This window comes from Seriola aureovittata, chromosome 19 (genome assembly GCF_021018895.1).
Source record: "Seriola aureovittata isolate HTS-2021-v1 ecotype China chromosome 19, ASM2101889v1, whole genome shotgun sequence".
In the NCBI taxonomy this organism is placed as follows: Eukaryota; Metazoa; Chordata; class Actinopteri; order Carangiformes; family Carangidae; genus Seriola; species Seriola aureovittata.
The window spans coordinates 14,496,469-14,518,537 of record NC_079382.1 but is presented as its reverse complement, the minus strand read 5'-3'; the positions used below and the strand labels follow the sequence as shown (position 1 = coordinate 14,518,537).

The 22,069-nt window shown below is 39.7% G+C and overlaps 3 protein-coding genes across 6 annotated transcripts; all 3 read right to left on the bottom strand.

Moving 5' to 3' along the window:
- Positions 1 to 1,130: 1,130 nt before the first annotated feature.
- On the bottom strand, positions 1,131 to 13,662 carry smek1 (SMEK homolog 1, suppressor of mek1 (Dictyostelium)). Of its 2 annotated transcripts, none has more exons than XM_056405300.1 (15): positions 12,505 to 13,662; positions 12,218 to 12,273; positions 12,030 to 12,128; positions 11,281 to 11,898; positions 10,203 to 10,280; positions 9,989 to 10,105; positions 8,039 to 8,155; positions 7,691 to 7,822; positions 7,080 to 7,182; positions 6,813 to 6,971; positions 6,502 to 6,671; positions 5,397 to 5,539; positions 4,019 to 4,209; positions 3,014 to 3,225; positions 1,131 to 2,314 (listed from the first exon to the last, which is right to left on the bottom strand). In XM_056405300.1, the coding sequence occupies exons 1-15, from the start codon at positions 12,644 to 12,646 to the stop codon at positions 2,192 to 2,194; spliced, it is 2,460 nt and encodes an 819-aa protein (XP_056261275.1). In that variant the 5' UTR covers positions 12,647 to 13,662; the 3' UTR covers positions 1,131 to 2,191. The 2 variants fall into 2 exon arrangements, with proteins under 2 accessions (XP_056261275.1, XP_056261276.1); XM_056405301.1 differs by having other exon boundaries at positions 5,397 to 5,536.
- Positions 13,663 to 13,959: 297 nt separating this feature from the next.
- Positions 13,960 to 16,338, bottom strand: erh (ERH mRNA splicing and mitosis factor). The gene is made up of 4 exons (XM_056405302.1): positions 16,202 to 16,338; positions 15,661 to 15,748; positions 14,826 to 14,946; positions 13,960 to 14,721 (listed from the first exon to the last, which is right to left on the bottom strand). Exons 1-4 carry the CDS (start codon positions 16,202 to 16,204, stop codon positions 14,619 to 14,621), a joined length of 315 nt encoding a protein of 104 aa, XP_056261277.1. The 5' UTR covers positions 16,205 to 16,338; the 3' UTR covers positions 13,960 to 14,618.
- Positions 16,339 to 16,864: 526 nt separating this feature from the next.
- On the bottom strand, positions 16,865 to 22,056 carry paplnb (papilin b, proteoglycan-like sulfated glycoprotein). Of its 3 annotated transcripts, none has more exons than XM_056363437.1 (13): positions 21,757 to 22,056; positions 21,437 to 21,519; positions 20,937 to 21,046; positions 20,565 to 20,625; positions 20,336 to 20,438; positions 19,919 to 20,049; positions 19,392 to 19,709; positions 18,959 to 19,135; positions 18,704 to 18,854; positions 18,543 to 18,623; positions 17,907 to 18,063; positions 17,668 to 17,746; positions 16,865 to 17,517 (listed from the first exon to the last, which is right to left on the bottom strand). In XM_056363437.1, the coding sequence occupies exons 2-13, from the start codon at positions 21,491 to 21,493 to the stop codon at positions 17,233 to 17,235; spliced, it is 1,710 nt and encodes a 569-aa protein (XP_056219412.1). In that variant the 5' UTR covers positions 21,494 to 21,519; positions 21,757 to 22,056; the 3' UTR covers positions 16,865 to 17,232. The 3 variants fall into 3 exon arrangements, with proteins under 3 accessions (XP_056219412.1, XP_056219413.1, XP_056219411.1); XM_056363438.1 differs by having other exon boundaries at positions 21,437 to 21,516; XM_056363436.1 differs by having other exon boundaries at positions 20,937 to 22,056.
- Between the last annotated feature and the right edge of the window lie 13 nt (positions 22,057 to 22,069).

Genomic DNA, 22,069 nt, shown 5'->3' with positions numbered 1-22,069 from the left:
AAAAAACACTTTTAGTTCTACGAGTAGTGCGGCTCAGTTATGATACTGGAGTATAGAATGGTAAAGGTATGTCAACTCTTCCTTTTCTCAAACTGAATTACTAATGTCACTGGATAAAAATAATCCTATGCATTCGTATAAACTTGTTACCAAATATATCTTTCAACTGAGCTCACTTTGAAGAATAGTTTTTCCTAAAGTTTTGGTTAAATATGCAATCTGATCATTATATTTGATTTTATAGAGTTGGTGTCATTTGCGGCACCTATTCTTAGCACTTTATGCCAAAGAAAGTGTCAAGCCAAGATGATCTGTCTGCCTACAAACTACCCACTGATCAAAGAATAGCTTTCTGCTTTTGCTAGAAGTACAAAACAGAGTACTGCAAGGACATCATCAAACCAGAACTATACGCAACAGATGCCTCAAATGTTAACAAAATATTTTCAGTTTTCACCTAGGATGTGCTCAAATGATACCAATTTACCATAAAAAATAACAAAGGACAGATGATGTGACAAATGAGGACAGGCAATGCTCTTCGCTTAATAATTCTTTTATGGACTAAGGGTGCCACCTGGTGGATTGTAAGGCAACTGAGAGCCACCCACAAATTAAATGCTAAAATCTGCTGTTTTGAAATATAATGAATGACATTCCCTTGACCCTTGAAAGAAATTCAAATGAGGTAGAAATTCAAATGAGGTAGGCATGAAATAAACCCCAAAACATCAGCAAAGAAATGTGTTTCATAGAGATAGAAATGGATTTGACCATAAACTTTTTAGCTCACAAACCAGCAAGCCACGTCTTCATAAAACTACTTGTTTGTGGAATAAACTGATATAACATTATTCCAACCTCCACAGGGAAATATTCAAAAAAGTAAAAAAAAATAAAAAATTGTATTCACTACTCGAACGTTTTCCATTTGGTGATGGAATTACAGGCTTCTTGAGTGTTCACAGTATGACGTTTTGTGTCCTTATCGTTAGTGGAACCATGCTGAATCCAACAGCATTGTCTGTATGACTTGGATAAAGTCAACTTTTTGTGTTGCAAAAGAAACCCCAACTACTCAATAAAAGTGAGATGCAGCAAGGAGACACTTGAGTTATCAGGACAAAGGGTAGTAGGACACCTTACAGCAAAGATCATTTTAATGGTCCCAAATATTCTGAACAACTAAGTGTACACTCATGTAAAAGGAAAAAAATGAGAAGATATGACAAAATTCATCACATCTAGAATTCCACTCAATCTTTAATCAAGACGGGATTACAAATTCTCCAAAAAATCTGCAGTTTCAAAGGGCAAAAAGGGTAAAACTAGCTCACCTACTGAGGTCTTTAAAAACCTGTTCAAGTGTGACCGAAAACGTCCTGAACATTTAAAGGCAGGTCTTTTTTGTTGTCATTTACAAAAAACAGGAGAAAGATTGAGACAAATAGAGAAAAAAAAAAAGAAAACAATGAAGAAACTGCTGGCTTTTTTCTCGTCAGAGAAAGAACATCCGCTGAGGAACGACGACACTGATGACATCATCAAACGACAACAAGGACAGCTCTTTGCCACATGCTGCCTCCCGTCTGGTCCTATATACTAACTTAAAAAAAGGGGACAAAAAGCAACAGACATAGAGAGGGAGAAAGAGCAGAGGAGAAAAGAAGTAGAAAGGATTCTGAGGCGGGGATAGGGTGCGAGTTGTGGTTCTGGGTCTGAATTGGCCGACCCATCTGGGCCGCTGTGATGTCCTTCCCTGAGTGGGGGGCGGGGGGCAGTGGGTTATGGTCCGAGCCTGCAAGCTCTCTGGGATTTCAGTCTGCTTGTACATGTTTTTGTATGTGGTCTTTTCCTCCAGTTGCTAAATTACCAAACTCCAACTTGTTTCATACCATCCGAGTCCGCTGAAGATCTCGAGTGCGATCTTCCCCCCCCAACTTTAACTCGTCTGTTCCACATTTCAGACGTTTTCCACTACTGGTCTCCTGATTGGCACTTGTATGAACGAGTCTGGGCTAGTCTGAGGAGGCTCTGAATGTGTTCACAGTCTGCTCCTCTTGGGCCACCCACTGACAAGAGAGCGGTGGCTTTCATTCATTCAATTTGTTTACAAGTTTGATCATTCCTGTGTTAAGTCTAAGCACTGAAACTGTCTGAGCAGAGCACAAACTGAGACAGTGATGCTTCTTTAGGAGCTCAGTTTGGACTTCTTCGAAGGTGGCAGAGGATCCTCTTTACTCTCCCCATCTTCCTCCTCCTCTTCCTCCTCGTCATCATCATCAGGATAGTCCACCAGTCCCACTAAACCTCCCTGAAGAAGACAAGACACATAATAAATCCAGTCATCCTGGTCAATTAGTCACCTGAAAAATCTGAAACCAGGGATAATACTTTAGGTCTGGCTGGCTAGGATGTGCAAGATGCAAATGTAAATAACCCATCAGTACTGTTATGTTTTAAAGATTAGCTTCAATGTCTCTTCATAACTCAATTCATCTCTCCAGAATCAATTCTGGGAACATTTTCAAAATACAAAAAAATCTTGATAGTGCTAAACCAACTGTCCCAAACTTTATTTAGTCTCATTTCTCTTATCGTTCCCATTATATGTTAGTTTTCCCGCCTTTTGAGCACAGTGATGTTGCTATCTTTTGTAAATGCGCTTGAACTGTAAACCGCGTGGCTTTCTTCATGTGTCATTTTAAGTGTCTCTCCCTCTATTTTCCCTTGTTTAAATAAGGCTAATAAGTACAAAATCGATGAAAGTGACCATTCTCTCTAATACACAACAAGCATTGTGGGAAATGTGGGAAAATTGACAGCCAATGTGGGAAGTTCATAGTTAAAGCTCATGTTTCACCAAATTCATCTTTCACATAAGTAGTGTTGGAAACAGAAAAGACATTGTACAAAATCATTTTTGTCTCTTCATGAACAGCATAGTAACACTACAGATGAGTGAATTTTCTTCACAGACCTACACCTTTACAATAAATATGCTGACATGTACCTTTGTGGTTACAGTTGTGGTGGAGGGTGAGCTACGTGCCCCTGAGCCCGGAGACCCTGGTGATCCCGGAGAACCTGGGTTCAATGAGGCAGATGATGGGGGGCTGGATATACTGGTTTTAGTAGAGCCAGAAAAGGAGAGTTTGAAGCTGGGGTTCTGTCTGCCTGACAAGCTGGACTTCCCCAGTACTTCTTTGTCGTCTGTATCTTTCACTGAGGGTAGAGAGGCATAGGTGGACAGGAAATGGTCATTCTCCCCAATTTAAGCTCTTTACCATTTCTAGAGTGAACAAAGTGTATCTTCTGTAACCACAACACGGTTTTACAAGACAGATTACTTTATTGTTTGTGTTTAACCCAACAAGAGCTAACTGTATTTCAAGCAAAACGCTTCAACTATTTTGAGTCTAACCTGCATATAACAATCATTTCTGAGTGACTCAGTATGTTTACGTAGAGCCATATTGAATGAGGCCAATACATACTTGTCTAAAATGCAGACAAATGTCTAAAGTACCTGGGCTTATGCAAGCACCTTTCATGTAAATGTGGGAGGAAAGTCCACTTTACAGAAAACTGCAAAGACAATTGCACTGGTAATTTGTCAAGACTGCACCTAAAGCAGCACTAACAAAGAACTTTGAGGAAATCTAATCACAACAGGATCAAAGTTGTTTTGCTTACATATCTGTCGTTTTGCCTGGAATGTGACAAAATTGATTTTGTATCCTATAAGTTTTCCCAATAGAATCACAATGCAAACATAAAACAACACAGAAAACAACTCTTCTAGTATTGTCTTCTCAGATCTTTTCAATTTCCACACCAAGAGTCCCCACACCAAATTGGGAGTTGTTATTTTACCAGCCATTTACCATCATTGTTATTACAAAAACACAAATACTGTTCTCCAATAACTACAGTAACTACAATATGTGAGTCTCTCCAACCAGTTTCACCCCAAAATATTTACAAAGAATAGAAAACACTGCTTTCCAATACATACACTTCTTTCTCTCCATGAACTTGCTTATAGGTTCCATGAGGTCTTCCTCGGTCTTCATCTTGTCAGATGGAGGAACCACTGCCTCACCGTCCTCAAGGTCATCCTCATCTGTGTTGAACCACATCTCTTCTTCATCCTCCAGTGTCCGTGCGTCACGACGGAAGCGGTGGTTCCTCAGGATGGAGCGCATGCTGCAGGGCATAATGCACACTTAGTAGTTAAAATTTAAAATACACATAGATATTCATAAATAACATATCTAATTTTAAACCAGCTTTCTCTTTGCACTTCAGAAGTTGAGTGACAACTCCAAACTCACACCACTTCATTCAGTAATGACCAGTCAATTCTGTCAACATGTCTCCCATCAAATATGACAATTTACGCAATCTCTTAACACATCTCTACATTTAACAATTTCCACTTATGCTGCACAGTATATTTCTGTAGAAAAAATAAACTGGCTCTCACTTATAGTGGTGCATTACCAGTGTATTGGGCAAAACTTATTGTAACAATATAGTTTGTAATATAATTTATACTAAGCAACTTTTGTTTCAGTCAAGTCATTTGGCCTTTGTAAAATAATCTTGTGTTTTACATAATTTACACATCGAGTCTGATCTCACTATTGCCCTATGTACTGTGACCACACAGAGAGGTTCAATATGATACATCTGTGGATATTTTAACAGTAAACCACAAGCATGAAATGCTTAAGTGATCAACCAAAAAACTTTGAACTGTGTTTGTATAAAAAGATGCTAAAAGATTAACTTGACCTATTCCTGAAAATTGCAGAGGAAGAAAATAAAAATAAAAATAAAACAATCAGGGGAAACCTGTTGGTGTTGGTAGGTATGCTGGGTTGAAGTTGGGCCAACATAATAACGATCTTATGTGACGCACTCTGCTCACTTTCACTTTCAGATTTCACTGTGCACTTCAGTCAGAGTCATAGATATGCGAGAGATACATTGCTCACTCTAAGCAGTAACTGGTCACAGCACTCATTGTGTTTAGCTGAGAACCCTGTAGCACAACATTTGGTTTTTGTACAGTCAACGCAAGACAGGTGTACAGGCTAAATTTTTAAAAGATGATACAAGGATATACACCCTACCTAAAACATGGTATTGCACTAACTGTTTGAAAAAAATGACACTGTGCCAGAAGACGGTTGCCTCTCAAATAATGAAGAGAAAAAACAATATACTGCCAATTGAACAGCTTATCGATGTGACTTCTCTAATTGGGATGTCACATTTACTTTTTTACTTCGATCTATCGGAAGAGACACACCCAAACCAAGGATTGCCTCACTCATTAAATCATCAGTGACAGTGTAATAGTAGTATTGCAGCTTTGGTTTTCTCACCTATCCAGTTTGGGGTTGTCTTGCCTCTCTCGCTGCTGTTCATACCGCAGTTTTAGGCCCTTGAACGTCTGGACATAGTCCACATCTTCCAGAGCCTTCCAGTAGTTTTCTACTATATGAGCTGTGAGAGACTTCACATCCTCCTGGGAGCAATGGGAGGAGAGAGGAAGAGAAGTATAGAGAAACAGCAGGACAGGAGAATGAGAGAAAAGTATGGGAAGGGAAGGTGGCGAGCAGTTTAGAGTTTAGGGCAGTAGAGGAATGAAGCATGGAGAAAATGAGCAAGCGAGAGAGACAGAGAGGAGAGATCAAACCAAAAAAGTTAAAAAGAATCAATAAAATGTTGCATGTTCCACATGTTTCTTTGGGGATGTGGTTTGATAAGCTGCCTAATAATTATTTTTTTGTTTGTTAAAATCAGATCAAAAAACAGCATAAAAAAACTAAATATATTTTCAGATCAATCGACATTTATAATCAGTGTAACTTTGATCAAATATATAATAGTATGTACTGGTCCAATCACTTGCCAAAGTAAAAACATCAACAGACAACTGAATGAGAGGAATGAACATGTATTCTGTCAACTGACATAGACACTGTCTCTGGGTGAAATCAATAAATCAGAATATACACTGCAGTGGGTCATATAATATCTTTGACACTGTAAGACATGACTGACTTTTAAAAAGGTTTTATGTTGCACCAGTATGACAAAAAAATCCACAAAATAAAACAACAATGGCAGAATTGATGAATTATGTTCCTCCAACTTCCTACACCGAGCCAAGAAGGCATACGGAGGCTAGAGTCTTATGGTGAACTGTAAGCTTCTGTGGCTCTGTGGTTTAAGTGTCGATAACAATAAACAATGTTTCCATCCAGATACCTTTATATGTGAAACATTTTCTATAATATTTCAAAGTTTTCTTGATCTATTCAAATTAAAAAGATGGCACACTAGCCATGTTAATAGATACAAAATTTGAACAAAGAAACTGTTGTGGGGAAAGTGAAAATTTGTTGTTATAAGTTATTGTTCAAGAATAGAATCAAACGTGACATGACAGCAAATAAGAGGCAGCCAGATTTAGGCAATACTCACCACACGGACATATTCAAACATCTCAATGATGGCTGAGTTCATGAGATTGTAGCGTGAGCCGTTGTTGAGGAAGGCCTTAATGACAGGCTCAAAGAGGAAGTTTCTCATGATGTAGCGATTGTAGAATTCATCCTTCAGACCAATGATCCTCCGCATGAAGCGCAGCGCACCTGGGCATACAGACATACAGATCAATATTGTGCTCCTTAATTTACGTTACAAACACAGTTTCAAAAATTAATGATGCAAAATCTGTCTGAACTGACAGGTACTAAGAGCTGAATATCTAATTATGGTTATATGGGACTCACATAGTGCCAGGAACGCATGCTGAGAGGCAGTGAGCACCAGTACCCTCCTGAGAATGTCTTTGTTGATGATATAGTTCTTGATGTGATAGGTGTGGTGCTCAACACAAAACGTCAGCAGCTCCAAAATCAAGGCCAACAACTGGGATGTTTGAAAATCATCTAAATGAAGAAGGAAGGTAGTAAGCAATACAACAAACCTGTTGACAAAATTACATTTAAAAAAAACCCAGCACACATGTACCCACACACCACGCAGCTATTCAATACCTTTGCTAGGCTTTTCCTCTGTGGTGTTGGCCAGCAGTGGAGCTGAGAGGACGTGCATACAGTGCTTGTAGAAGAAGCTCAGGAACTCTGTCTTTTCTGTTTTCTGGAGAAAAAAAAAGAAAAAAAGAACAAACACATATGTGCTGAATAACACGACTTTGATATGTACTGTAATGAATGCTTTCACAGCTCCCAATGCTTACAAACAATGGCGCAGATCTCCAGCCTAACCTGTTACATTTCTGGCACTGGTAATACTTTTCAGTGCTAGCAAGTAACTGGATTAGCAGAAAAATCCAGATCTGTATCCAGTATCTGTATCTGACTACTGCTCCCAAGCTCTTGGCTACAGAATGATGAGCTCAGTTCCTTGTCTTCACTCTTGCATCTTTAATAATGAAAGTATAGGCTGATACAAGAGTTTATGCTTGAAACCATTTGAATAGGATCCACTCCTCACAAAAAATTAAAATAAAATAAAAAAACTCCAGCATTCAAAAGTGCTTCTGGACAAGTTGGATCTACAGTAAGAATCACATACTCTGCTCAGGCTTGCTGTAACATCACTGTCAGTCTAAACTGATGTATATAGGAGTACCATACAAACTCACATTTGCAGTAGCCAGCATGTTCTCTGGGTCCACCAGTGTCCGTAGCAGGCCCATCAGCTGCACTGCCCCCCCTAGTTCTGGGTCTGTATCACAGATCATGTGTTCTATGATCAGGTTGATCAGGAGGATGTCCTGGTAGGGCAACAACTAATCATTAGTAACCGAACACCTTTTTATATCCACCTGTATCATAGATGCATGTAATGCTGTCATAATTCAATACAGAAATACTGGATGAGTGGAAACATTGTGCTAAATTAGGAATAAGTTTGAAGTTATTTTGTAACTGAATAACAGCACATCTTCACAAAATGCCAGAGAAGTTGCCTGACTGACTTTGTTACTTACATCATCATTCTGCTGAGACTCCTGCATGACAAACTCTCGTACCATGGAGGGGTTGTACTCCACCAGATAAGAGAAGATATCTGTGGCTGCCCCACGCACCTGAACGTCATCCATTCCCTGTTCCATGAACATACATTATATTTGTCAGTGGACTGTAAATTTCCCCTTGGGGATCAATAAATTCATGTCTTAAAAACAAAATGGAAACAAAAGTGATAGTCATAAAAAGGACCCTGCAGCGGTTTGTTTCACTTTCACTGATTATTTTTTTCCTTTCCCCTCTGTTTACTTCTAAGAGTGTGTGTCCACGGGAAGGAGGGAGGAACTGGGTATTACCCCTCAAAAATGTCTGTATGTCCAAAGGTGTACATTTTATATGTAACAAGTACTCACGATCTGAGTTTTTCTTCTACATTTGTTTAGATGTTTTGCAAATGTTATGAATTGCTAGGTTACGTTTTTCACAAAATTTAACCAAACAGGACTGTGTGTTTTACTGCAGGGTATAAAAAAATAGCACAACAAATTGTATACTCAAAGGCTGGCTAGATACAAGGAAACCTACTACTTAATTTTGTCAGGGAAAAAGTGTATTTTGCTTCTGCAGTCACTGGTGTGTAAAAGCAAAGTAACAGTCAACTAACATGAAAAACAGCGGCCGAAGATGTCAAGACAAAAACTGTTCAAGATGCATATTGTGACAGTTACAATATCCTTGAAGTGTTTGGGTGTTTTAATAAATTGTTGTTGCTGTTGTTGTTATGAGAGGCACCAAATTCAGTTCTTTAAATCAGCACTGAATCAGCTGTAAATCAAGTCAACCCTCTTTGTGTTCACCATGTGACACAATCTGCCCATACTGAATGAATGAAAAAGCATCCCCTCTTTTCATTTTGTGAACACCCCACCACACGCACACACCACATTACAGCCTACCTATTATTTTTTTTATTTTTCACATCTGTAGAGATTGGGGATGTCTGAAATAACAACAATCTAGTTAGATTAACATCCCATCATTGATTAGGAATGACCCACCTCTGAATCTATATGAGTCAGGATCTCAGTGTAGCCATGAGCTGACCTTAGAGCATACTCTCCCGATAGACAATACAACCAGATATGATTAGATGCACCCGTTTTTTTTAACTGTCTGACAAAACTTAGGAGGAGAACTCAGCTGTAATATAAACCAAATCCAGCAGATGCTCCTTTCTACATTTTTCTTTGGACCAAATAATACCATGACACCCTGATGCATCCTCCCTGATGATTGCTTTTTATACTTGTTTGTAATCTACTATGTATGCTCAATACATGACAAGCCTCCAAGTTTAACCATATACACACAAATCAACTACACAGTTTGTTTTGTTGCAGTACAAGTTTGTTTGACTCAAGAAAAAAAAAGCTGTGTCATGGTCCAAAATGGGAAGCTGATATAGAGCAAGTCTGGAAATATCCTTAAACCAGAGACTAAAACTTTTTAATGTCATTCACTTGAACAAGAGTTTTGCTGCACAAAAAAAAAATGCAAATCATAAAACTGTGTCTTCAGTCACAACACAGAACAATATAGTACCACAGGGAGTCTGATTCTGCTTTCTCAACACAGTGTGTTTGTGTTGTGCCCAATTCCTGGCAACAGAATAGCTTGTACGGAATAGATGCACAATTTTAACAATATATTGCCAACACCTTAATATCATTCAAATCATTCACTGATGGTCTTAGCTTGTTTCTGTTTTGCTTCATATTGTTCTTTTGAGAGTATGTCACTTAACTTCAACTTTCAATTTATCAAGGCACATTCCATGATCCTAACGCAAAAAGGGTAGCCCCACTGTCAAAGCTTACAACACCAACACACCAACGCCAAATTCATGGTATATCTAGGCAAACTCACCAAACGAACTTCATTCCAATGTATGTTAAGGTAGCTCTACTCACCAGTATGACCTCTAGTGCAGGTAAAATGCCCATGTTTGACAATGTCTTGAAGAAGGCGTCTCTGTTTTGAGGTTGTAACGTTTGTGAGAATGCACAGAACTCCTTGAGGAAGTTCACCTATAAGACAGAAACAAATATGGCTCCATGAAACAAGGGACAATTAGAAAAAAGAGCAAACTGACAAATAACAATTTGTGATGAAGATCTGGCATACCAGTTCGTGTCTTTTGTCGTCATCAGTAGCCTCATCTGTTAGCTGTGCAAAGAGGTCTGTCAGGAACTTCTCATCGTCCTGACATCAAAAGGAAAGGGGAGATGAGAAGGAATGAGTATCACAGAGAGAGTCAACAAATCAGGATGTAAAATAAAAAAACCAAACCTGACCGCCACAGTGTGTAACTGCCAATTGTGCACTTGACCAGATCTATTATAACAAAGTAGTTGGAGAACCTATACAGATACAAATAACCAGGAAACAAAATAGCACGATATCACCATATTTACAAATAACTGATTTTAAATGGTGTTGATATAATTGGTCTTTATATACAACTTTTCAGAATTAAATTCACAATCAGAAATTAAGCACATACATTTTATTTACAGTTATTTTGAGCTAGTGCTGTTTACATTAACAAAATATCTGCTGTATATAGAAAGTTTGATGGATTATGTTTATTAGAAACTTTACACTGAATACTGAGTTTCATTCTGTGATATCTGCAATCCAGTATATCAAGTGCTACTTTAAATGAATAAAACACTTTGTTAAATTTGGCTTGACAAAACTATCTCTTGGTAAGCAAGGAAGAAATAGTCTGCAACAGTGGGGTTTGACTTCACAACTTCTCATGGCACAGTGTACCAGAGTCAACAGCGTGCCAGTTTCAGTTTTCCTCTAGCGCAGCATAACTGATTTACACAACACTTCCCCATCTCTATGGAGACAGCCATACATAAACACTGCTGAGTTGACACAGTACAAAAACACAAAGGTCACATGACCATAAAAGACTAGCAGACAAACTCAGACTGGGTAAAGCACAATCAGCCAAAAATAAAAGCTTTGTACAATCCTACAATTACTGTAAATTCCAGTTCTCACTGCATAAACACTGTTTATGCATTTCAATGTTATGACAGGGTCGTCTGTTTGTAAAGCTTGTTTGTCATAAAAATTTGTAATACTTGCTTTTGCTTTGAGTAAAAAACTTTTAAGTGAAAGTGTGGTGCATTCACACTTTCACATCATTTAAAAAAAAAAAAAAAAAGGAAACATCTGTCCATCTCACCTGTAGCATGCCCACAATCTCCACCTTGTTGAAGAAGATGAAGGAGTGCAGGGTGGACAGCATGTTTTCCTCAAAAACAGAGGGCGTGGGCAGCACCATGTCCTGAATATACTGCACCCGATATGTCTGGTGTATTTTCTGACGCAGTTCAGGATCAGAGATGGGGATCACCTCCTTAAAGCGGGCTGTCTTAGTGAGAAACTCACGATGCCGCCGCGGCTGCGGGAGTGCTGGGTCAAACTCCAGACAACCAATGACATCCATGATGCACTCATCAGAGAACATAACCTCAAAGAGTGCAGTACGATTGAGTAGGAAGATGCCTTTAATGATTTCGTACAGGTGGTGCAGTCCCTCTCGGTTCTCCAAATCCTCACACACACGGAACAGTTCCAGGAGCTTGCGAATGTAGCCCTCATTCTCTACAGCTAGTGCCAGTTTCTCACGCCGCAGTGGCGATGGGAGTGAGGAGGCCACCAGCTCAGCCAGGTCCTCCAAGCGGTTCAGTTCACATGGTGGTAACTCCAGACCCGGTGACGACATGTCATCAAAGCGTTCCTCCTCAGACTCGTCCACCACATCCTGGGTGATGTCCACTGATGGATCCTTCCCCTGCACCTTAACAATGAAATAAACATGAGTGACAGAAGATGTAACTAGCTATAGAAACACCCAAACACATATAATATTAAATGCATATGCAGATGGACGAGACAAACACACACACCCACAAAGAAAAGTGCAGTTACCTGGCATATTTTCTCCCAGATTTCATCACAGCCAGCCTTCTCTTGGAAGCTCAGCGCCAGATCATAATTTTCAGCCTCTGACCATACTATCAACGTATCCTTTTCAAAACAAAACCAATTTACAACCAATACACAGAGAAGGAAATCTATATTCTATATGAGTATGCAGCAATATGCTATGTACTGACCTGCTGTTTCTGGTAGGCTGTGTTTGGGTTGATTTTTGACTCCAGCAGTAAGGAACCTGTCAAGTTAAAAACGAAAGTAGCCCATAAGTGTTGTAAAATGACTTAAATGAGGAAGCTAGGTTAGAATATTCCCTGTATACACGATTGATTCCAGCTGATTAAAATTAATCCCTGTGGAGGGTATTGTTGACATAATAACCAAAGAGCAGCTATAACAGTGGTCAGTACACTATAAGTAATCTCGTAATTGGCATGTGCCTTTCTCTTGCCTTAGACGGTTCACTTACCATCGCTCTCTGCTCGCACCAGTAGAGACGTGCCTCTCAATCGCTCCACATAGGCAGAAGAGACGTGCCCAGTCCCACGGTCATCCCACTGTCTATCCTCATTGAGGGTATAGACTTTGACTCGTCGACGAGTGTCCGTCATCCTGGCAGGTGGATGTAACCGGTTTCCCCCTCCCGGACCTTCTTGGCTTTTACAGGGTGTCTGCTTCACCTTGTAACGCCACAACTTCAGTTCACTTTTTACACCTCTTCACCTCTACAATGCGGTACTGACTTTACTTGTGTCAGGGGTCAACCAGGCTAACACTTCTTTGAAGCACCTTAAAACTGGAATACCTGGACGAGAACCCAGGAAGAGACCCCGATCAATTCTGCAGTTACAACTACAATATCTGATTATATTGACGAGCTGCCTTAAAACTTATCTTGCTAGGGTTATAGGCAACGCGCCACACAAAATCAGCTTACAGACCATTGTAGCAAGCTAACGACAGACTAATTTACAGTGCGGAGGGCATTGACGTTAGCTAAGTTTTAATCGACAAAACAAGAGCTGACAGACGTTACAAACTCCTAACATACAGTTGAGTGGGGAGTATTCAGAATAAGCCCCACTGTTACGACCAATGGCTCCCACAACACCCTGCCTGTTTATTAGTACAGTCTGTACGCTTGCGGGCAACGTTAGCCAGTTACGTTAGCTAGCAAACCTTACGAGTTGACTAGTTCGCTAGTACGCTAGCTACCTACGTTCCACATATTCAATGTTAAACAACCCTTTGAAGTAAAATGTCCAGACCTGTGCACCGATAACATTATTTCACACCTGCGGACCAAAGACACCGTGTATACCCTGGACCAATGTTTCTAATTGTGTCTGAATAATACGCCAGCTAGCTAGCGTTAGCCGCTATATCTGCCCCAAGTGTTCCGCCATGTTCTGGCTCGGGGCCGCGGAGAGACCACTCTCTCCATACTGGTATTCATGCATCCCAAAAATTATGCAATCCAACAAACTGTAGTCGTATAATTACTTCAACGTTACGCTTCACATTATAATGCTATTTGCCATTCATTCCCGACGTCTTGCTCAGATAATTGCTAACTACCCCCCCGCGAGTATTCAGCCATCTTGGGTCCCTTCAGAATCAGTACGGGGTTTCCAGCACAGCAACAACAGGGCAGCCCGCCACATTTAAAGAGACAGTAACATAACAATTATAAGGGGCAGAAATGGCTCGTCCTGCAACACCCAGCATTAACTCTGTCCGATAAATATTATACTTACCATCCAGCCACTTTGCGTCATATTCACCCGGTAGTCCGACCATTTGACACATGTAGATCCAAATGATGATCCTTGTTGACAAGCAACTTTTTACCATGAGACTCTGACTCTTAACAAGAAAATGTTTCCCCCCTTGTATGAAAGGTTATATATTCAAGAGTGGAGGCTAGTCAGAAAACAGTTTATTTTGTTTAAATCAAAGAAAACAACAGGGATAGAAGAAATCAGATGCTATGCAAAACGATAACAGCATTTTACACCATGATAGGCTATAGTAATGATAATAATAATAACAGATGAAATATGTAAATCTACCGGAATCAGTTAAATTAATAGGAAAGTCAGTCTGCAGATATTTATTCAGTCAAAAATAAATCACCTGCATTCAAAATCCACAACATGTTTGAATCCAACTGCCCAGTAAAGGTATAAAAAAAAACATTTCATATAACTTTTAGGGAAAGCACACTACTAAAAATTTGACAAACAAAAATTGTTTGCATCTGGCCTGTGGGGGACTTTTCCAAGCATGGATCCCTCTCCATCAATAAGTTAGTCCTTGCAGCCATGAATCCCCCTCTCCTCGTGATGTAACAAACATATGCATGCTGCAGGGGATGACTCCATTTCAATATGAAGCACAACATTCTGACTTTACCCCATTTTTCAAACCCTCTCCTTTCCCAATGTATAGTATAATGTGAAAACCCACCCCTCAAATTGATAATGTTGTCCATATACACAGATCTATACGATGCTGTGGAAATGTAGTGCAGTGTAAACTCTTTCCAGGTGTGTGTAGCAGGACAACCTGTCATGGATGCCTTTACTTTGTTGCCTGCTGAGCCTGACGCCGCAGCAGGACATATATCTTCTCTTTGATCCAGTCTTTGTTGTATGGTTGGTATGTCTGGGTGTCAGCTCTGTACCTGTTAAAAAATGAAAATGATACTTTTACTGGAAGTGACCAACACACCCACCGCAAGGATGGTTGTCAATCAAATAACTGGTTCACCAGCCAGATCATACTTACACAAGACAGCTAAGATCAGCCAAGTCATCTATAAAGTCAAACAACTGACTAATGTCATAAGTGATGGAGGGACTGTTTGGATTCATCCTCTTCAGATGCTCTTCATACATTTTGCAAACACCTGGAAGAGATGTGCAGAATATGCTGAACAGAAGCAAAACTATTTCCAGTGTGCATCAAAAGAAAATAGCTAAAACGTTACAAATAAAAAATATATAATTTAGTGTATATTGCTTCAGTCACACCAATGTAACAAGGTTCATTGGGGAACACTACAGCTTTCACTAAAAGGGAGAGATACAGGAGAAACAACACAGGATTAATAAAGAGACAACTTGACAAACAATTAAATGTTTTAAGCATAAAAAAGTGTCCAGTGGTACTCTGTATATCAGACTAGCATTCAGTTGAAATATCATAGGATCAATTCCAGTTCATGCACATATATACATTAAAGTTATGTCATGTCTTTTTTACAGTATACTTACCATTCAGGAACTAAGAAGTTACAAAATAAATGTAAAACTTCTTACACTTGTAATTCTTTTACACAACTGCATTAAATTGCATTTATATTGGCACTCACATCCCAAACTGTAAACAGTCCGAAGCATATTTTATGAGGGAAATATAAGGTGCTGAATGAGCTTACACTCATTGATGACAGAATAGCATAACTATGCTTACAGTGAAAACGGGAATATTGTTCAATTAAAAAAAAATATGTGCCAATAATGAAATATGGTTTTAGTCTACATTCATTACGCCACATGTAATGACAAAACAGCACTTTGACTTACTAATGAATAGTACTTTAAAACGGCTGCAGACTCACCTTCCATACATTCATTCACTGACTCATAGTCAGCATACGTGCGGCCCTCAGGTCTCTTGGTCGGTTGGACAAGCAAAATTGTATGCGACTGTAAAGATGATTGATAGTATTTAATAAATACAAAATACAAAGTTCTTTTTGTCACATTAAATACCTGAGTGATGCCGTCGATGTGACGTTGTGTCTCTGACACAACAAGCACTCCTATAACCTTCTCCCCAGAGATTTTCAATCAGGAGGTAAACGCTGGTTATTTAGCAACAGAACACTCACTGTGAAGTTAATATAGTGGCTTATCTTTCATAAAAGACCCAACATCCTTCATCCATATTTGGGTTTAGCATGCAGAGATGAGTTAATGAAGACCTTAGGTTGAAACTGTCTTTATATCAACAGAGCAAGTGGGACAGAATACATGTTTGACAGAGTAGTAAACGTTAGCCTCGAAGCTTGTTAGCTTAGCTGTGATGGCTTAACAAGAGCTATTGTGAATAATATTGGGAGTTTTTCCCTCTTTAAGCGTAAAAACAAACAAGCTTACCATGTTTTTGCTGACTGTAGACACTGTTATAATTATTGTGGATGCAAAACTGCAAAAAAAGCGCTATTTATTGCTTCTCAACCCCCCCGTGCGATGTAGCTGTTTGAGCAAAAATATTCAGGGGAAATGAAAAAAATCTTTTTCCGGTTGCAAAGTGAAGTGCCTTCAAAATAAAGGCTTTGTTTCAAAATAAATGTCTGGCATTAAAACTGCAAGATCAGTCATTTGTAATGTGTCTAGAAACATTTTGTTCGTGGACCAAAAAGTATCTACATCCTTTACTTAAGTAAAAGTAGCAATCCCATAAAGTAAAAATACTCAAGACTTTTATTTACAAAAGTAAAAGTAAAAGTCTTGCAAATCCATAACATCATTCTCTTGCACAAGTAAAAATAGCCTGCTTAATAGCAAAATAAGTATCAAATGTGACAGTATTTATTATGCACTGTAAAAGGAGAATCCCCTAGTATCACCTCAACCCTGTATTTAGGCCTAACTATAGTACTTTAGTAAATGTAGTTAATTACATCACATCACTGTGTATAATGTATTTATTTATTGTAAACTGAACAGTGCTTTAATAAAGAGTTAAATCCAAATAAAGTGCCATTTTGGAAACATTGTAAGATAAGACAGGGACACAGATAAACCACACCATTTTTTCAAGGTTACTGGAGAGCTGAAGATTTATTGATTGGGTTTATGATTTAATTTGGATAATCACATTGACATACATTTATTTCAGTCCTGAACCATGAGGCAAAAAACACAAATGAATATAGTTAGTGTCACAAACAAAATGCCAAGGATCAAAAAGATAATAAAAATCAGAATCTACAGCAGTGATTACTTATTTGTTATCTAGATCATTTGTAATGTAAATGTAATGTTTTTAATGAAATGTGGGATGTCTTACAGTACATGTTTGTGTCTGTCTTCATGTATGTAAATATACACTACATGTGTGATTAGCTTCATAGTGAGGGCATCCTGGTTATCCTGTGTACTGGAGGTATTAGTGGTGTGCAAGATTATGCCCTTGCCCTTAGAGCACCCCTGGGTGGCCCTCTCCTTGGGGTCCCACTGCGAGGTGCAGGTGGGGGCTCCCTCACCATACCCCCACACTCTCTCTGGCATGCCTCCAGGGACACAAAGTTATTGCCATTGCCCTGGCAGCTTCCATACCAGAATTCGGTACATTTACTGGTGCCCAAGTCATAGTAGAACCGGACCTTCCAGGTATCACAGGGGCCCTCATCACGAGGCAGAGAGCACACATTACCAGCGGATGGAGTTACAGGGGGTGGTGGGCGCTCCTGAGAAAGGAGTAGAGATAGCAACTGTTAGGATATCATCCAGGATACTGTAGCTGGTAAATGTATTAACTCTACAAGCCGAATGATAGCATTATTTAACAGATTTATTAAGTTTATTGAAACAAAATCAGGAACACATGTGATTCTTACCACAGTCGTCTGGTATTCAGGACATCCAGCTCTTCCAAATCCTTGAGCTGTAGTCACCCCATCCAAACAACAGCCAAACCTAAAGAAGAGCGATGTTATTTTTATTCAAGTTGTAAACACTTTAAATTGAGCAATTCATTTTTGTCATATATGAAGATGAGATATTCCTTTATTAGTCCCACAGTGGGGAAATTTCCAATATATTGGTTACAAGGATGGGACCCAGGAGGCAGCGCTACCTGGTGCGAACACAGTCCTCTTGGAAACAGCCCTCATTCCTGGGTCCAGTGGCAGAGGTATGGCCATCAGGACAGCAGCCATAAAATGACTGTGCACATTGAGGGCCAACCACAGGAGGGTAGGGCTCGTGGTGAATGTTTGTCTGTGGTCTGGAAGCTAAAACGAGTAAACACAGACACAGACGTGAACAAACATACTGTTACTGTACAGGCCATGCACGGACATATATGTTTAGCCTTTTGATTTGTAGGATTATATTTGGTAGCAGTTCAATTTGTCTGGATCATTTATTTTTGAATTTAAATATGGTTTAGTGAGGTAGTATAGAAACAGTATGGGCTTTGTGTTTGTGAATGAGAGACATGAAATAAATGAGGAAGCAGTGGAGTCATGATCCAGACAGAAACCTTAACAACATGTGGTAAAGGCAGGTTTACTTTATTGCCTGAGAAGTCATTAATTCAAAAATAATTGGTTTTGGTGATAACTAAGCTCAAATAACTGGTTGCACATTCTTTTTTTTCTTTTTTTCTTTTCTTTTTTTTTTGCACATCTTCTGCTTTGGCTACACATATACGCATATAAAACAACTGAAGAAAGAGAATAACATTACAGTCTCCTCATGTTCCATGTACCTGAAGGCTCTCCTGGAACATGGGGCACAAATCCTCTCATGGTGCTTTCATGTGCCCTTGGATCCTGTACACTTGGGACCACTGAAGAGAAAGTGGATTGATTAAATACAAACAAGGATAAACAGTCAAGCTTGTGTATAACTGCATCAGATTTGGCTTACTTTGAGCTCCAGGACATGGCTGTGAGTTGCACGCTTCCACAGTGACAGGCCTGCTTGCTAGTCCACACCGGGCCTCTGGGTAGGGGTTCAAATCTGTATCAAAACAGCTAACCCTCCTCTCTCTCACACCACCACCACAGCTTCTAGTGCACTGCAGACACGAGAAAAAAGAGGCAGAGCAATAATGAAAGAGGCTTTTTAAGTTTTCTTTGCAGTACATAATACTTTTTTTTTATTTATTTTTTGTATTCTTACCAGTCCGTAGTCAGTCACATGCCAGGTGATGTGTGCGTGACAGGCAGGCCTGCGGCAGACCTGGACAGAAGGAGGTCGTGCCAGTCCGCTACAGGCCCGGTCAGCCAGATGTTCACCTCCTGGTCCAACACAGATCACCTCCCTCGTCTGCTGGCCTTCCCCACAGGTCACTGAACACTGACATCATACACAACAGCATATTCAAATCATCATAGATAAACACAGAGACAGTTAGTAGCCTTTATTTCATATCAGTTGTTGTTGTGAACAGAAAAAGTCTTTCCACCACACTCACTCTTGGATGTTGTAAAATACAGTAAAAGTGGACAATGATAGGGATTCCTTTGTTGTGTTTTGCAATGTTCTTTAAAAGTTAAATGTACTAGTCTATTTTTCTTAAATCATTAACCTCCTCCCATTGCGAGATACAAACCACACTGAAGCTTGATACACTGTACTCCGTGGCACATGGATGCATGTTGCAAGCCTGCTGACTCTGCGGCCTCTGCAGACGCTGGGTAATGCAGTTAGGCTCTTCCACCACACGGGGGTTCATCGGGTCCTGAACCCAGCACTCCACGCTGCGAAACTGCATGCCTCCGTTGCAGGTGGCTGAGCAAGCGGCGTACACACCGGTTTTGTAGATGTACGTAAGCGTCTCCCTCGGGTGAGGAGCCACAACAACAGGAGCAGCGGAGTGCACAGAGTTAGTGTCGTCATCCAAACCCATGAACTCTCCATGGGTCAGTATCTGAAAAGAGACAAATTGCTGTGATGTCTGATTTACAAGAAAACACATTTAAACAAATCGACTCAAACTATCCAAGTGTGGAGGTGATGGTCTTGAGAATAGATGAGTGGGCTTTACATTGATATACAATGAATGAAATCAATCATTCCTGACATACTATAAATATATCATTCTCAAGGTTAACTGCAGAATCTCAGTGTTGCTCTCACCCTGCAGACACCGTCCACACAGATATCAGTGCGGCCCACATAGCATGGTGTCCCATCTACCACTGCAGGTTTGTGTCGATAGAAGAAGTTCTGTCCTCTTGGGACACAGTTCAGCTCACATGGATTGGTTGCTAGAATTTTAAAGATACAGTAATCACACATTTATTTTCGAGTATGTAGTTTGTCCTGCTCAGAACCAAATGTGCCAGGGTTTCCTATATAGGTTACTGTTGTGCAATAGAGTGTCAGAAAAAGAAGACAACCACTGTAATGTCACTCATTTGTTTCCATCATTTCAATTGAACCTTTTTGTAATTTGTAATCCAAAAAAAAATCACTAAAAGTTAGTTAGCATTAGTAAGCATTACTTCACCAAGATTCAGATAATGTGATTGGACAGTATGATAAGTCTTATACCTCCATAATAAGGCACCCATGAGTGACGTTTGCTCTGAAAGTCCATTCTGTCAAACCGGGAGCACTGCTCCTCCCGGAAGTCCATGGATCCGACTGGACATTCCTACAGCGACACAAAAAGTTGGATTATTGGTATATCTTTAGGACACATTTGTGCGGGTTGTGCAGGGTTGATGTTATGTTATTTATATTGTTATTTATATTTTAAAAAAAGTTTAAATATGATTACATGTGTATTACAGGTTCGGAAGGCCTTAGATGATCCCAAGCAGTTATGTCCTCCATCTGTCCTGCAAGAGACAGAAAAGACCAACATCTCACACTCTTGATAAATGCACTTGGCTTCATTGGTCATGTCTAAAACATTTAAATGCTCATGATCATGTGCTTATAAAATTATCTAAAATAAAGTTGTAACCAAAAATAAAAAGGGAATGCAAGATAGAGAGAAAGTGAGAGATTAAAAAAAAAAGATGATTTAAAACAATAATTACTGTGCTACTTTCCCCCGCATAAAATCCTAAAATCTTTAATCTTGAAAGAAATCTTTAATCGATGAGTCTATCATCCCATTATAACACCCTGCGACTCCATGTCCTACCTTGAGGTGATACATTTTCTGGTTCTCATGGCCACTCCTGTGCCACAGGTGCGACTGCAGGGCCCATAGGCTCCAAACTCTCCCCAGTAGTCATGGGTTGGCTGTGTCAGCTGAAAAAAATCCCCCCAAAAAACCAATAAAACTCCTACTGGCTCTGCCGCTGGAACACATAGTGCTCTCACACACCATATCATAGCCCACCGCCAACCACTAACACACACTAAGAGCATGCTAGAGACACCAAAATAGAAGCTGGAACATTTAACCACAAACGATCCCCTCCATGTTGCATAATGCGTGTTTGTAAACCTGCTCTGTATCATATAAACAGCATCACTGCTGGCACATGTGTTAGAAATTAAACATTTGGGGGGGGTTTTTCACTGTTGAGATTTTGGACATACTGTACTTAGCGTTCTATGCGATTTGCATCTGTATTAAAAATACTGACATTTACATGCAAAGGGTGCAATATTATTAATATTAAAAGTGAGACTCACAGTGAAGGCAGGTACAGCCAGCAGCTGTAGGAGACCCAGGATTTGCAGGATGTTCATGTTCCCCAGAAGCCACTGCAGAACTACTGATAAGGATAGCAACTAAATAGCTGAACTCTCGGAGCAAGTACTTCAACTTAATATGAATGTGTGTGTAATTTGTCCGTTAATACATGTATGTGTATTATGATAGATCAGATTAAATTCCTTGTTACCACTGGTGAGTTTTCTTTGTTAATGTTTAATACATGCATTAAATGTGCAAAGTGTGGATAATTGAAACATGCTAATTACAAATCTGATCAAGTACTATTTTTTCTTACCTTCTCGTAGTGAATTCCCAGCTGTTCGACCAGCAGCTCAGAGTGATGTGCACCTCAACAGTGAAGGTAGGCACTGACACCCAGCTTTCTATCTTCTCACCCTCTCTGCTCTCCAACACCACAGCCCATATAGTGTCAGGTTTCAACCACCCAGAGATGCACAGGAGCTTTTTTTTTTTTCCAAAAGATTTAGACTTCTCTTCTTTTTTTTCCCCTTTTTTTTTGACAATGAATATAAGCTGTTATTTCGTCTGTGGGACAGAGTGTTCCCAGTTAAGACCCTCGGGCCATGAGACTATTTTGTTTTAGTAGT